At 41.0% G+C, this 13,699-nt stretch overlaps 1 protein-coding gene across 4 annotated transcripts in view; it reads right to left on the bottom strand.

Annotated features, from left to right (window-relative positions):
- The window catches only part of nhsl2 (NHS-like 2), a 147,063-nt gene that overhangs the window by 58,707 nt on the left and 74,657 nt on the right, over positions 1 to 13,699 (bottom strand). The window contains exon 1 of one of the 4 annotated variants that reach the window (XM_035994266.1): positions 9,077 to 9,344. The exons of the other annotated variants lie outside the window; for them this stretch is intronic. Coding sequence (XP_035850159.1) covers positions 9,077 to 9,101 — 25 coding nt within the window. The 5' untranslated portion in view covers positions 9,102 to 9,344. Of the gene's footprint in view, positions 1 to 9,076; positions 9,345 to 13,699 lie in introns of those variants that run through there. 4 annotated transcript variants of the gene reach the window in all.

Genomic DNA, 13,699 nt, shown 5'->3' with positions numbered 1-13,699 from the left:
TGCAAGAAGTGTGGTGACAAAGTATAAGAACGCAAATTTCCGCATAAGCACACAAGTCTGTGACGTAATACCATGACGTAACGTCCTCATTTTAGTAGTTTTACGTGACTCATTTTACCCAATGCCTGATGTTTTAGTAACTACGTATTTTTGTTGCCTGAACTTAACTACTGTAGTTCCGTTTCACATTGTTTACTACGTGTATAAAACTGTGGCCGTTATGTTAAATAGAACGGTCACATGATTAAACCGCAACCGAGTGGCAGTAAATAGAACGGTCGTCTGTGTCATTTTGGTCTTTGGAATCGACCTGTAAGGTCGTTTAGGTATGAGGATGTGTTAAACAAAACAAATGTCAGTGGTCAGGCTTATCCCTTTCTCAACAGCTACTATTTCTCTTGAGCAAGTCATTTAAAGCATTAGGGAACTTATTTAAAAGATGCAGCTTTACTCGGCTGCTCCCAAGAGGATAAAAAGTGCAACTATATAAATGCAAAGCAAGCTGTTGTGTATTCTAACAATGCACACTGTCCCTGCATAAATAGCAGTTTAATAGCAGACTGTTACAGTAAACCAATCCAGACTGTTTAAGTTTGCTGATTTGCCAGGAATATGGTGTGGAATATCTAATAACCACCATGATCTAATATGCAATACTGCCAATGAATGAGTCAATGAGAGATAGAAGATGACAGTCAGACATGCAAGCTGTTTCCCAAAGCAGGATTCCTAATCTTTGATGTCATTCATTTTCTGCAGCCGCACCGCTGGCTGTGTACGGGCATCTGACTTTGTGTTATTTGAGCTTCCCGACCCAAATATGAGCTTTATCTTAATTTGTACTCCTCTCCGAAACGGCAAAATCCCTTCAGATCCCCTTAAAACTCTCCTCCATTGATAATCTCACATCATTTAAGTCTAAACGAGGTCAGCAGCAGCCCAACTCACTGATACTTTTTCGCTTTAGAAGAAAAAAGAGGAAAATGTATTCGTCACATACAATTGTACTGTAGTGAAACTCTACATTTAACACATCCTAAGCATTAGGAGCAGTAGACAGCCATATATCAGTGACAGGGGAGCATGTTGGGGTTCAGTGTTCTTGCTCTACCTCTGAGTCCCAGCCAGCTTTACAGGCATGTAGACTGTTTGAAGGCGCTGCATGGAGCATTTAACAACAACTATTAAGTATCACATTCATGCCATAGACTGTAAAAAAAATAATGGACGTAGCAGCAGTGATGTCACCCATTGGTTTGTGGATGGATGTTTTAAAGCCTCGAGTTTGGCAATTTAGCTGTCCCCATCTTGGTTGTTTTTTTATACTGGACGTGGAGATTTTAGGACGATAGACTTTTGTTTATGGTAATTATTAGTGGTTAACCAATGTACCAGTATGTCAGTTTGCAGATATACAGTTCAGATCTTACATTCACAATTTATTGTCATTTTACATCTACATTAACCCTAATAGTAAAGTTGATTCCTCAGCTGTAAAATGTCCCATCTCAACATAGCTTTGTTATTACTCCTAACCACTGATCTTTCCATTTAAATTTATTTTGAATTTACCTGAAGATATCACTCAGTCTACTCTGTATCTTCATTACACCCTGCTAAATTATGTCCAGACTGTTAGGATGGACTTTGTCACTGTACCTGCCGGATGCAGCTCTAAATTCAGACACCAAACAACTGCACACACACACACACACACACACACACACACACACACACACACACACACACACAAACACAAACACAAACAAACAGTCACTAATTATTTATCACAGTGATTGATAACACACACATACTGCAGACTTCACTGGGCAGAGCCGCAGAGGCTTACTCAGCTACTTCTACCAGAGGTCGGAAAGTTTGTGTGTGCATGTTTGTGTGTGTGTGTGTGTGTGTGTGTGTGTGTGTGTGTGTGTGTGTGTGTGTGCGTGCGTGCGTGCGTGCGTGCGTGTGTGTGTGTGTGTGTGTGTGCGTGCGTGCGTTCGTGTGTTGTGTGTACATGAGAAACCAAGGGACAGTTTGTATATCTGTGAATGTGTCCCGCCTCTTGCCCTAGAGGAAAAGACTGCGGCAAACAGACAGGAAGTGATGACACAGGTCTTCGAAGGTCAATGGCTATGCCCATTCCTGTTCACACACACACACACACACACACACACACATACACAGTCTTTCCCTTCCTACCAAGGTCCCTCTCCGTGGCCTTTTGACCCCATCAGCGGAGGTCAGCGCACACTCGTCCTGCCGTAGTCCATCAATCTTCCAATATCGCTTTACTTCACACCCACACCCACAGACACACTGACCCTGAAGCAAATACACATGCCCAGCTGCTGTATACAGATGGTCACAGATGGTCCAAGGTGTACTGTACACACGTACACACACACACACACACACACACACACACACACACACACACAGTTGTCAGCTCCCATTAAAGCTAAGAACATCTGCACAAAGTTTCAAAATACAAGTTTAAGAAGAAAACGATAACGAGTTACATGGCAACAGATCATGTAGTGAATCCTGTTTCCCACTGAAACTGTTTCTCACGCAACACGACAAAACAGGGAAACACTTTGCGAAGTGGAAAGTCTTAGCACAAGTCATAACAAAGTTTATCTTTGCTTTTAAACATGACGCGACTGCAATACATGATGTCGCTTTAACATTTTATAATGAACAACACTTGTGATGCTTTTAATATTTGATGCAGTAAACTGCAAACAACCGGCAGCGATGACAAGTCACCCTGCTTTAACAGGAAAATATATGCTTTGCAATCCTGCTACTCTATTTCATTTCCACAAAACATTCCTATTTTGAGCATTTACAAGGATTTTCGACACTGTGGGCATTTTTGTGTTTAGTTTGAGTTATAAACTTCCCACAGGTCAGAGATGTTGATTTTTTTATTCCCAACTGTGGCAAACAGCTGTATAACACATGCGGATGCGCATTCATTTATACCTATGTCACCCTATGACACGAGAAGGGGACAAAAAGCAATGCAGGAGACATTTAACAAATCAATATGCTGAAAAGGTGTCAGCGCAGCAAAACGTTGGTGTCGCATCGACTGTTTTAGAGGGCAAGGATGAAAGTGTTGCTTTTATATAAAGTTATTATATATTGTTTAATATATTTGTACAGTTTTATTTGTTGAATCAGAAGAAAGCAGAGAAAGAGACGAAGACGCGATGAGGATGGTCTTCATGTACACGTTATGCACCTTAGCCAACCGAGCAATCAGGATCCAATAATCCAGTCTCCAGAAATAATTTTCGAGACTTTAAAGATGCACCAATCGATACTTTCATGTAAAAGGGACATTTCAGATTTTTTGTGTGGGGTTGTATGAGGTACTTATTTAGAATATTTTTACCGCTTTACCTTGTCGTCAACAGCTTCAGTGGGGAACTGAAGCGGTTATCTATGCTCGCTTCAAACCCACCAGACTCCTTTGACAAAAACATTTACAGTCATTTTACCTCGCAGAACACGGGAGTTGCTAGTCTGGTGGAGCTGCTAAATATAGCGTACACTAAACTGATAATGATTTTACAACCCCACTTCAAAAAATCTAAAATATCCCCTTAACTATTGATCAAATAACATGTGTATTGTTAAGGAGGTTACCAACTCCCAACTCGGCAGCTCCTCTCAGTTTTTCGGGGGATTTTAGGTTTTTTATAACTTTTGGCTGTCTTCTCTGCCCTCTAAGATTAAGTGGAGTAGAATTATGAAGTAGCATGAAATGAAAATACTAAAGTAAAGTACAAGTACTTCAAATTTGTACTTCAGTCTAGGGCGTGATTTCCACAGGGGACAGGGGGAACACTTTTCAAAATCCAGTTTGTCTTCCCCCCCCCCCCACACACACACACACACACACTGACACACACACACACACACACACACACACACACACACACACACACACACACACACACACACACACACACACACACACACAGACACTTTCAAATTTGTTTGTATAATTACTTTATTTATAAGTCTCTGTGTTCGGACCCTATTTTAAACAATAAAGAAAGTAAGACATCTTTTTCTTGGGGCCCCACTTCTCAAACCAAAGTAACACCCTTTCTGTACAGTCGTTCAGTAAATGTACAAATTCCCAATAAAACGTACACTGATGTCACAGAGTGATTTTTGTCATTAGACCATTGACATTTGCTATGGTAAGAATTGTGTTGCTATTGGGGCTCCAGATACAGAGCTCAACTTTAACAGTTGGCCTCAGAACGGACTACAACCCTCATAGGCACCTTATCGCCAGTTGCCAGGCTCTCAGATTTGTTTTGGCACCGCTTCCTGTAGTTCCAGCCTGCTTTGATAGAGTTAACCTTGTCTGACGGCAAACTACAAATTCCCACCGGCACCCGGCGACCGATACCAGCTCCCACTGTGCCTCATATCCACAACACTGCTCATGAAGAATGTGTTTTCCCTTCATCCTGTCTCTCATTTCAGATTATTCCCACACTGTCAGTGTGTGTCAGTGTGTGTCTGGACTTCCCGGAGGGTTGATGCTGCACAGACCACCTCCCATTACACCACAGGCCAAGACACACACACAAACATACACGCACATATTGGCCCGAGAGGGCTGTACTGTTTCAGTCAGATTACTTCCAGGAGCCATTGTCTCTGAGGAGAGTTTGGCAGGAAACAGCACTCCATCTATTTCCTCTTCACCTGACAGACATCTCTATTAACTGCAAATCACTCTGCAGTGATCTGATGAGCTTGAAACAGAACAATCCTGATCACCTTTTTCTTTTGGTGTATTCCAAACAATGTGAATACCTGAATGTCAAAGATATGTTTAAGGTGATTTAAAAACAGTAGCCCCTTTCACACAAATTCCGTAATAGCATCGCAATGAAGGTCTGCCATTATGCCAGTTTTGTTTTGTTTATTCACACCGAACCAAGGAAAGGCTGCTTTGTCACTTTTTGTGACCTGCCTCTAGGTCGACTTGCGCAGCAAACAGCATGTAGTCCCGCCATGCCGGCTGTCCCTTTTTACACAGATGTTGGTTCGGCTCTGTTACGGCTCTGAGACTACCTCAGCTGCCAGCTTGAAGGTGCAACAAATCCGTTCCCTCCATCCCATCTTTGTAACTTTCACACAGACTGCGAGTCGGTCTAAAAGCACATTTGTGTGAAAGGGCCTAGTGTCTCCATTTGTCCACCAGAGAATACAGACAGGTTTTTATTTTTCACCGTAAAATGTCCCGCTCAGTGCATGTTTTGGTCCCATTTTGTTTGTTTATATTAAGGTTTAAGGTTTCTTTATTAGTATCCAAAACATGTAGTGTTGACCGATAAATGACATGACCAGTGTTGGGCAAGATACTTTTAAAAAGTAATTAGTTACAGTTACTAGTTACTTCTTCCAAAAAGTAACTAAATTAGTTACTCAGTTAAAAATTATGAAAGTAACTAGTTACTTCAGAAAGTAACTATTGCGTTACTTTCAAGTACATTTTTAAATTTTTAAATGCTCAAACGTGACCCCACCTCCACCCCTCTTTAACGGAACTTAAAATACATGTGCATGTTTAATTATTTATGATAAATCTGAATATTATAATGAAATGGACACTTAATACAATACATTATTAACAGAAACAATGTACACAAATCTAAACTATTTTAATGTTGCTGTGGGACAAAGTGAGACTAGCCTCCAATCAAATGCCATGTATGTAGATATTATGTTTATATAGTGGATCGATACAAATAACACAACACCACAACAGACCACAACTGGGCAAAATTAAATTATGCTTGTTAAGCACTATACCAAAAATAAATAACAAATATATATACTCTTTGTAGTGCAAAATATAAGTGGCCTGATGTTTATACTTGTGCGCTGGTGTGTGCGTCGAGCCGGCATGTGTGTGTGTGTGTGTGTGTGTGTGTGTGTGTGTGTATGTGTGGGGAGTAGGTGATAGAGCGAGAGAGAAGTGAGAGAGTGACGGCGATTAGCTTTTGAGCGAGTACTGACTCTAGAGTCATATAGTAAGACTACGTTTACACGTGGCCGGCTATTTTCATAAACGGACATTTAGAACCTCTATGTTTTCAGAAAAGTGTTCATTTACATGTATCCGTGTATATATGCTGTCAATGCTGTCAAGAGCATGCCACACCTGTAGGTGGCAGTGTAACAAGAAGCTCAAGCCCACGTTAGCCAATCAGAATCCCGAAAATAGCAACAACAGCAACGACTCACTTCCTCTTTCTCTCTCTCGGCTGCCTAAACCTCCGTTTGTCTCAGTTTACATGCAAACGTGCAAACGAAGTTTTCCAAAATCTCCACTTTGGCCGGAGTTTTTACAAATAATCGTTTTCTGTGATAAAAACGGGGTTTTCGTGTAAATGAGAGGCCAAACCGCAGGAAAATATCTGCGTCTTCCCTTCGTGTAAACGGGGCTTAAGAGAAACAAAGTGTCTCCCCTGTTCTTTCTGACCACGGTGGAAAATCTGTAGCAGGAAAAGTTAACCCTCTACTTCGTTTCATAACGCCATACATGTCTCTCTCTCGTTGACTGACTGCGTGCTTTCGAACACCCGCTCAACTCTACCTCTGATTGGCTTAACATGACATTTTACTCAACCTCAGCCAATCGTTGCTTGCGTCGCGCACTGCCCACTAACCAAGGAAGAACAGTAAAAAAAGTATTATTTTTTTTGGCAGTAACGGTAACGGCGTTATTAAGATGGTAAGAGTAATCAATTAGATTACTCGTTACTGTAAAAAAGTAACGCTGTTAGTAACACCGTTATTTATAACGCCGTTATTCCCATCACTGGACATGACATGGAATGCTTACAAACATACGTACTGCACTGCATGCACACACACACACACACACACACACACACACACACACACACACACACACAAATCACTAGCTGATAGAGAAAATACTCGAGGGAAAGTCAATCGCAGGTCAAAGCCATCATCGTTTACACGCTCATTTAATTTAGATTCACCACCGCACGCACGCACGCACACACACACACACGCACACACACACACACACATACACACACACACACACACACACACACACACACACACACACACACACTCCAGCATGTAAACATTACAGGCAATATCAGGCTCACGTCAGGCTCTTTCTTCCTCTGCAGCCTTAAACTAACGATCTGTCCTCACTGTCCTCCTTTTACTTCATTTTGCCAGAGCCAAGTAGATAGCAAGTAAATAAGGAATGAAACAGCAGCAAATTCTAACATTTCAGAAGCTAGAAACAGAAAATATTCAGCATTTTTGCTTGATAAATGTCTTAATATGACTTATTCTTCTTCACTTCCTTACACTCCCACCCTCTGCTGTCTGTCCTTCTCACTCTTTGGGGCTCACACCCATCACTCGATCCATCACACGTTCGTACGGGCTGATCCGGCAATCAAGGCGCCGCATTTAGCAACTCATCTGCATAAAAATTCAATGAAAACCTTTCATTTTCATATTAAACTGGGCAGTGTTGGGGAGAGGGAGCAAGAGACACAGAGAGAGAGAGAGAGAGAGAGAGAGAAAGAGAGAGAGAGAGAAAGAGAGAGAGAGAGAGAGAGAGAGAGAGAGAGAGAGAGAGAGAAGCATGCATGTGTGTGTTAGCGTGGAACTGAGCATGATGTATAAGTATGAGAAATACTGTGTGTGTGTGTGTGTGTGTGTGTGTGTGTGTGTGTGTGTGACACTAGCATGTGAATCTGTGCCTCTCATGGTTCATTTTACCATACTGGTGAGTGTGTGTGTGTGTGTGTGTGTGTGTGTGTGTGTGTGTGTGTGTGTGTGTGTGTGTGTGTGTGTGTGTGTGTGTATGTGTGTGTGTGTGTGTGTGTGTGTGTGTGTGTGTGTGATATTATAATAATTGCTCTTTTGGAAACTGAGCACAAAACCACACTGTGACCAAGCCAGAGTCAAAATGCACTTTCAGCAACATAGTCAAACCAAGTGTATGTGCATGTGTGCACACGCGTGCGTGTGTGTGTGTGTGTGTGTGTGTGTGTGTGTGTGTGTGTGTGTTACACACACACACACACACACACACACACACACACACAGATGACCTCTGTTGACCCTGGGGCACCTTAACAGGCATGTGTAAAGACATTTCGAGGGTGAAAAAGACGAACAAAGTGCAAAGTGTGGTCTCCTCGACATACAAAGGGCCTTTCAGAGGTGATGGCACCCACATGAACACACATTTAGCTGTCTGTCTGTCTGTCTCATGTATGACTGCAATCAAAACTTTAAACAAACAAAAAAAACTAACAGTATGTTTGTTCTAGAACTTCATTATAAATTCTAATGTAGACAATATTATTTGTCTTGTAAAGAAGAGATATAGTGTTTCCATCTGATAAACGGTGCAGCCTTGAAGTCTTGGGTTGTGGAATAATTCATAACAATTTTTCCAACCATGAACCTACTTCAGCGGAAATAAAGGAGGCATATTGTATATTAAGTATGTATTTGCATTTTTGTCTTTCAAAACAAGAAGTTAAGAAGATACTTATGTTTGTTGTTAACTGTACACAGTATATTTTCATGCTTTTCTGCAACACTAAATGCTTTCCTTTTCTAACAACCTATGACATTCCTAAGCTTTATGTCAAACACAAGGTATTTCAATGCTCCTACATCTCAAAAGTGTGTGAAACCTCAACCAACACACGCATATTTATATGATGATGCTCCTGCAATGTGTGACGTTCAAGAACAGAACGCATCAGCCATAAATGGACCTCAAAATGCCAGAAAATACCAAAGCCACATCAAAAAATGTATATTAAGCTGTATGTTAACAGAAACAATGCTCCACGGTATACCCTCACTTATGTCAAGTGTAACATTCCTGTGCTTTTCCTATCATACAGTAAGAAGACCTCCTTGTTTCAGTACCACTCCGCTCCCTGCTCCAACTTCTCAAAACCCCAACATCAATCCCTCATTTGCCCCCAAAATATAAACCATTCCCAGTGTTTCTTACCTGTCCTGGCCCAGAAAACATCCATGTCTGTGTTCCTAAACTCTCTCCGGCACAGAAACGCTCTCGCTCATGTAAACTCGGGAGGGAAAAGTGGAGAGGGAAAGAGGAGGAGAATAAGAGGAGAGGAGGTAAACCCAGAGACCCATTCAGGCTGTGGCCACGAGCGTGTCGGCAGGCAAAGATATAGAAGGAGAGGGGGAAAAGAAAGAAAGGAAAGCAAGAAAGAGAGAAGCTTTGCAGGGAAAGTATGTTTCTCTCACGGTGTGAGAGGAGAGAAAGGGAGGAAACTGATGGTGCCGGGTGTTGTGCCTCCCCCTTCGTTTTTTCTTTCCTACTCTCCCCTCCAAACACTTCCCCTACTCCTTCCCCTCCAGCCTTCACCTTAAAGTGCTCATATTATGCTGTTTGGCTTTTTTCTTTTCCTTTATAGTGTTATATGTCTTTTTTTGTGCATGTAATCGGTTTACAAAGTGAAAAAGCCCAAAATCCACCCCAAAGGGACTTACCATCTCCAACAGAAAACACTGCTCCAAACAGCTCTGTTGTAGTCCAGCCTTTACTTCAGAGACAAATGTGCGTCACTTTGTAACACACATTATAATGCTCGCCTAGCTGCTAGCGTGGCACTCCCTCATACTCTGCTTCTGACTGGCTAGTAGTCCTTACCTAGCTACTGCACATGTGCGACTCCCAATAAAAACTGAACAGAAGTGAGATGTCTCACTCTGTAGCTAAAGCAGAGAGCTCAACACACAGGGTGAAAAGAGGAGCTGCAGCAATGTGCAGTACAACAAAAATATGGTGTTTTTTGAAAATTAAACCACATAAACCTATTCTGGTACAACCTCTAAATACAAGTATGAACCTGAAAATGAGCATAATATGAGCACTTTAAAGGACTCTACAACGTTTTTAAGAGAGCAGGCGGGTGGTCAGTGCACCGAGACCATAAAGGTATCCAAGTATTGCCTGTATAGTTTGCATGCTTCATGCACGGCCAAGTATTCCTTATATATTTCCTTGGCCAAGACACTCTTGAAAAAGAGATTTTTAATCTCAATGAGTCTCTTCCTGGTTAAATAAAGGTAAATAAGAAAGAAAATATATATAATTACGCTCATATCGGACGATTCTGCAGCACAAAATTTGTGTCCAATGCCAACTTTCTGTCGATGCAGGAAGTATTTCCTTTATATGGTATGCCACAGTTTGCGTCAGTCAATCTAATTGTTGCTTTTCTTTTCTTTCCCGAACCTTAACCATATTTTACTGTGTACAGTTACATTTACAGTTTATTCAAAATAATCACAATGTTTTACTAAATACTACCCATACACATATATTGTAGAAAGTAAAAACAAAAACTGCAATCTGTGATTTTTATGAACTTGGCTGTAGTTGTAGATGCCAGAAAAGACAAGTACTGTAAGTGGACTTTGAATTAAAGTAGATTAAGGTTGATTTTCCCTGCAAATCAGCACACAAACAACTTGGATTGCTAGCTACTTGCGGACATCCATTTTTGGATGAAAGAACTCTTGTCTCGCACGTGGTCTTGCGTCTTTTATCGTTCATACTTATTGCGTGTGTTTGGTTGACTAAATGTAGTTTGGAGACCAGACCTGTCAGGGATTGCTCCTTGTGAAACATCTTCACTCGTTGCCGACTTTGTTATGGCAAACTAAATAACCCCTTCTTGACTTTGCTCAGTCTTGGACTTTTCTTGTACTTGACTGCAGCCTTCATGTAAAGTAAGAAGGCTGACATATTAATGAGGAACTCAAACACAAAATACCAAAAATAACTACTTCATTACCCAGGCCCGTAGACAGGGGGGGGTTTGTATGAAGGTAAATATGGTGCAAAAAGGGAGAGCTTGTAGAATACAATGTGAGAACTTGCAGAACAAAAAATCTGAACTTGTATGTTAAAATTTGCACTTGTAAAAATAAAATTTGCACTTGTAAAAAATATTCACACACATGTGATCTGAATTTGAAGTCATACAAAGAAAGAAAACATGAGCTTGTAAAAACAATCTGAACTTGTAAGTTGAAATTTGCACTTGTAGAAAATGTTCACACACCTGTATTCTGAATGTGAAGTTACAGAAAAAATATTCACAAATGTGTAGATTGATATTTACATGAACACAATGACAGCTGCAAACGTATAATGCAACATTTACTCGTATACTTTTTTTTTTTTACTCTGGTTCATTTTCCATCACAACCACAACTCAGTGATTACAACCTCTCGAATCTGTCACTGCAACTTCACATATGTGCTCTCTCGCATCACAAAGTGGCCAATCTGCGCACCTCGACTTTCACAACACTCTTGACGATACATTTGGTGCAAAACTAATTTGTACCTGTGGACTTAGGCTGTGGAGCTCTGAGCTAACAGAACGGGAAAAGCCTTCTTATATACAGTCTATGGGAAAATCAGGGTTTCTATCGCCAGATGAGGGACAACTCTGTCCGGCTTATTTATGTATCATGGAAACTTGGTGGAATAGCATGCTAGCGTTAGCTAACTAGCAGCCAGCCCGCTTCTAAATAAATACCTTTTAATTGTCTAAACATTTTTAACAGTCAAACTAAAACACTGGCGGTGAGCTCCACGGCCTGCAGCCGCAGACGGACCGTCATCAGTGGGTAACAGGTGCCAAGTTTCGCATCCCTGCCGAGAATTGCATCCACTAGGGAAAATAATGATTTTATAAGGCAAAGTACTGTTTAAAAACTAGGCAATAGTAAATCTCTTTGTCATGTTCATCAATAATGATTAGGATTTTAGAAGGTTTAGAGACATCAATGTTTTATCAGACTCTGTAGTAGCATTTCCTTGCTACCTAGATGCAATTTTCGGCAGCAATGAATTCTGCAGAAATTATTGTTTCTGCCCAAGCGGGTGCAATTCTTAGCAGGGATGCACAACATCAGCAAAGCAAGCTCTGGTCATGGCCGGGGGATGGGCCGCTGCTACCGGATGTGGGGCTCTCCGTGTCCCGCTGGAGCTCCGACTGCAGGTCGAGGTCGGCAGCGAAGCTTTCTGGCTAAAGCAGTGTTGCTACGCTGGTCGATCCCCACTGATGACGGTCCGTCTGCAGCTGCAGGCCGTGGAGCTCACCGCCAGTGTTTTAGTTTGACTGTTAAAAAGTGTTTAGATAATTAAAAGGTATTTATTTAGAAGCGGGCTGGCTGCTAGTTAGCTAGCTAACGTTAGCATGCTATTCCACCAAGTTTCCATGCTACATAAATAAGCCAGACAGAGTTGTCCCTCATCTGGCATAGACTGTATATAAGAAGGCTTTTCCCGTTCTGTTAGCTCAGAGCTCCACAGCCTAAGTCCACAGGTACAAATTAGTTTTGCACCAAATGTATCGTCAAGAGTGTTGTGAAAGTCGAGGTGCGCAGATTGGCCACTTTGTTATGCGAGAGAGCACATATGTGAAGTTGCAGTGACAGATTTGAGAGGTTGTAATCACTGAGTTGTGGTTGTGATGGAAAATGAACCAGAGTAAAAAAAAAGTATACGAGTAAATGTTGCATTATAAGTTTGCAGCTGTCATTGTGTTCATGTAAATATCAATCTATACATTTGTGAATATTTTTTCTGTAACTTCACATTCAGAATACAGGTGTGTGAACATTTTCTACAAGTGCAAATTTCAATTTACAAGTTCAGATTGTTTTTACAAGCTCTCATGTTTTTTTTCTTTGTATGACTTCAAATTCAGATCACGTGTGTGAATATTTTTTACAAGTGCAAATTTTATTTTTACAAGTGCAAATAAAATTTGTACAAGTGCAAATTTTAACATACAAGTTCAGATTTTTTGTTCTGCAAGTTCTCACATTGTATTCTACAAGCTCTCCCTTTTTGCACCATATTTACCTTCATAGGTTTGGGTGGTTCAGCCAATAATTTGAATCCCCCTCAAATAAAAATGATCTAAACCAAACCGAAGCCTTAATCTTGTTAAAAGCACCACTTTTGTGAATGTGTTAACTGGAACGTGACACGTAACAATCTAACGTTTAATGTATCAACAACCCACGCAACTAACTTTATGCACTCATAGCAAAATGTTTGAGGCGTGCGTGCGTTTCGACAAAAAAAGGTGGTACATCCAGCCTGGGTAGCTCACCTAATTGAGCACACGCCAATATGCAGAGGCTCAGCCCTTGCCGCAGCGGCCGCGGTTTCGGTTCCGACCTGTGGCCCTTTGCTGCATGTCAGCCCCCTTCTCTCTACCCTTTCAAGTCTAAGCTGTCCTATCAAAAAGGTGGTTCATGATCTTGGAGTAATTTGACAACATTGTAGTAAATATTTTGGGTGCATCAAAAAGCGTTCTCATTAAGATACCAGCAGACAAGCTAATCCAGCACAAATTAGTCACCAAAATTAAGTATTCAAACCTCATAGTTAAATACAAAATTAGGTAAAAACAGCAAAAAGGTCCACTTTTGGAAAAAAAGACCCCACGCTTCCACTTGGCTGGCTACGGGCCTGTTTACCATAATATAATTATTCTAACACTGTAAAAAGTGCTTAGTTGTATCAACTTAAAATAACGAGTAAACTTGTTGCATGAATTATTTTCTGGATTGTGCT

This window comes from Sander lucioperca, chromosome 17, assembly GCF_008315115.2.
Source record: "Sander lucioperca isolate FBNREF2018 chromosome 17, SLUC_FBN_1.2, whole genome shotgun sequence".
NCBI lineage: Eukaryota > Metazoa > Chordata > Actinopteri > Perciformes > Percidae > Sander > Sander lucioperca.
Note: the sequence above shows the minus strand (reverse complement) of the source record. Positions and strands in the feature narration are given on the sequence as shown.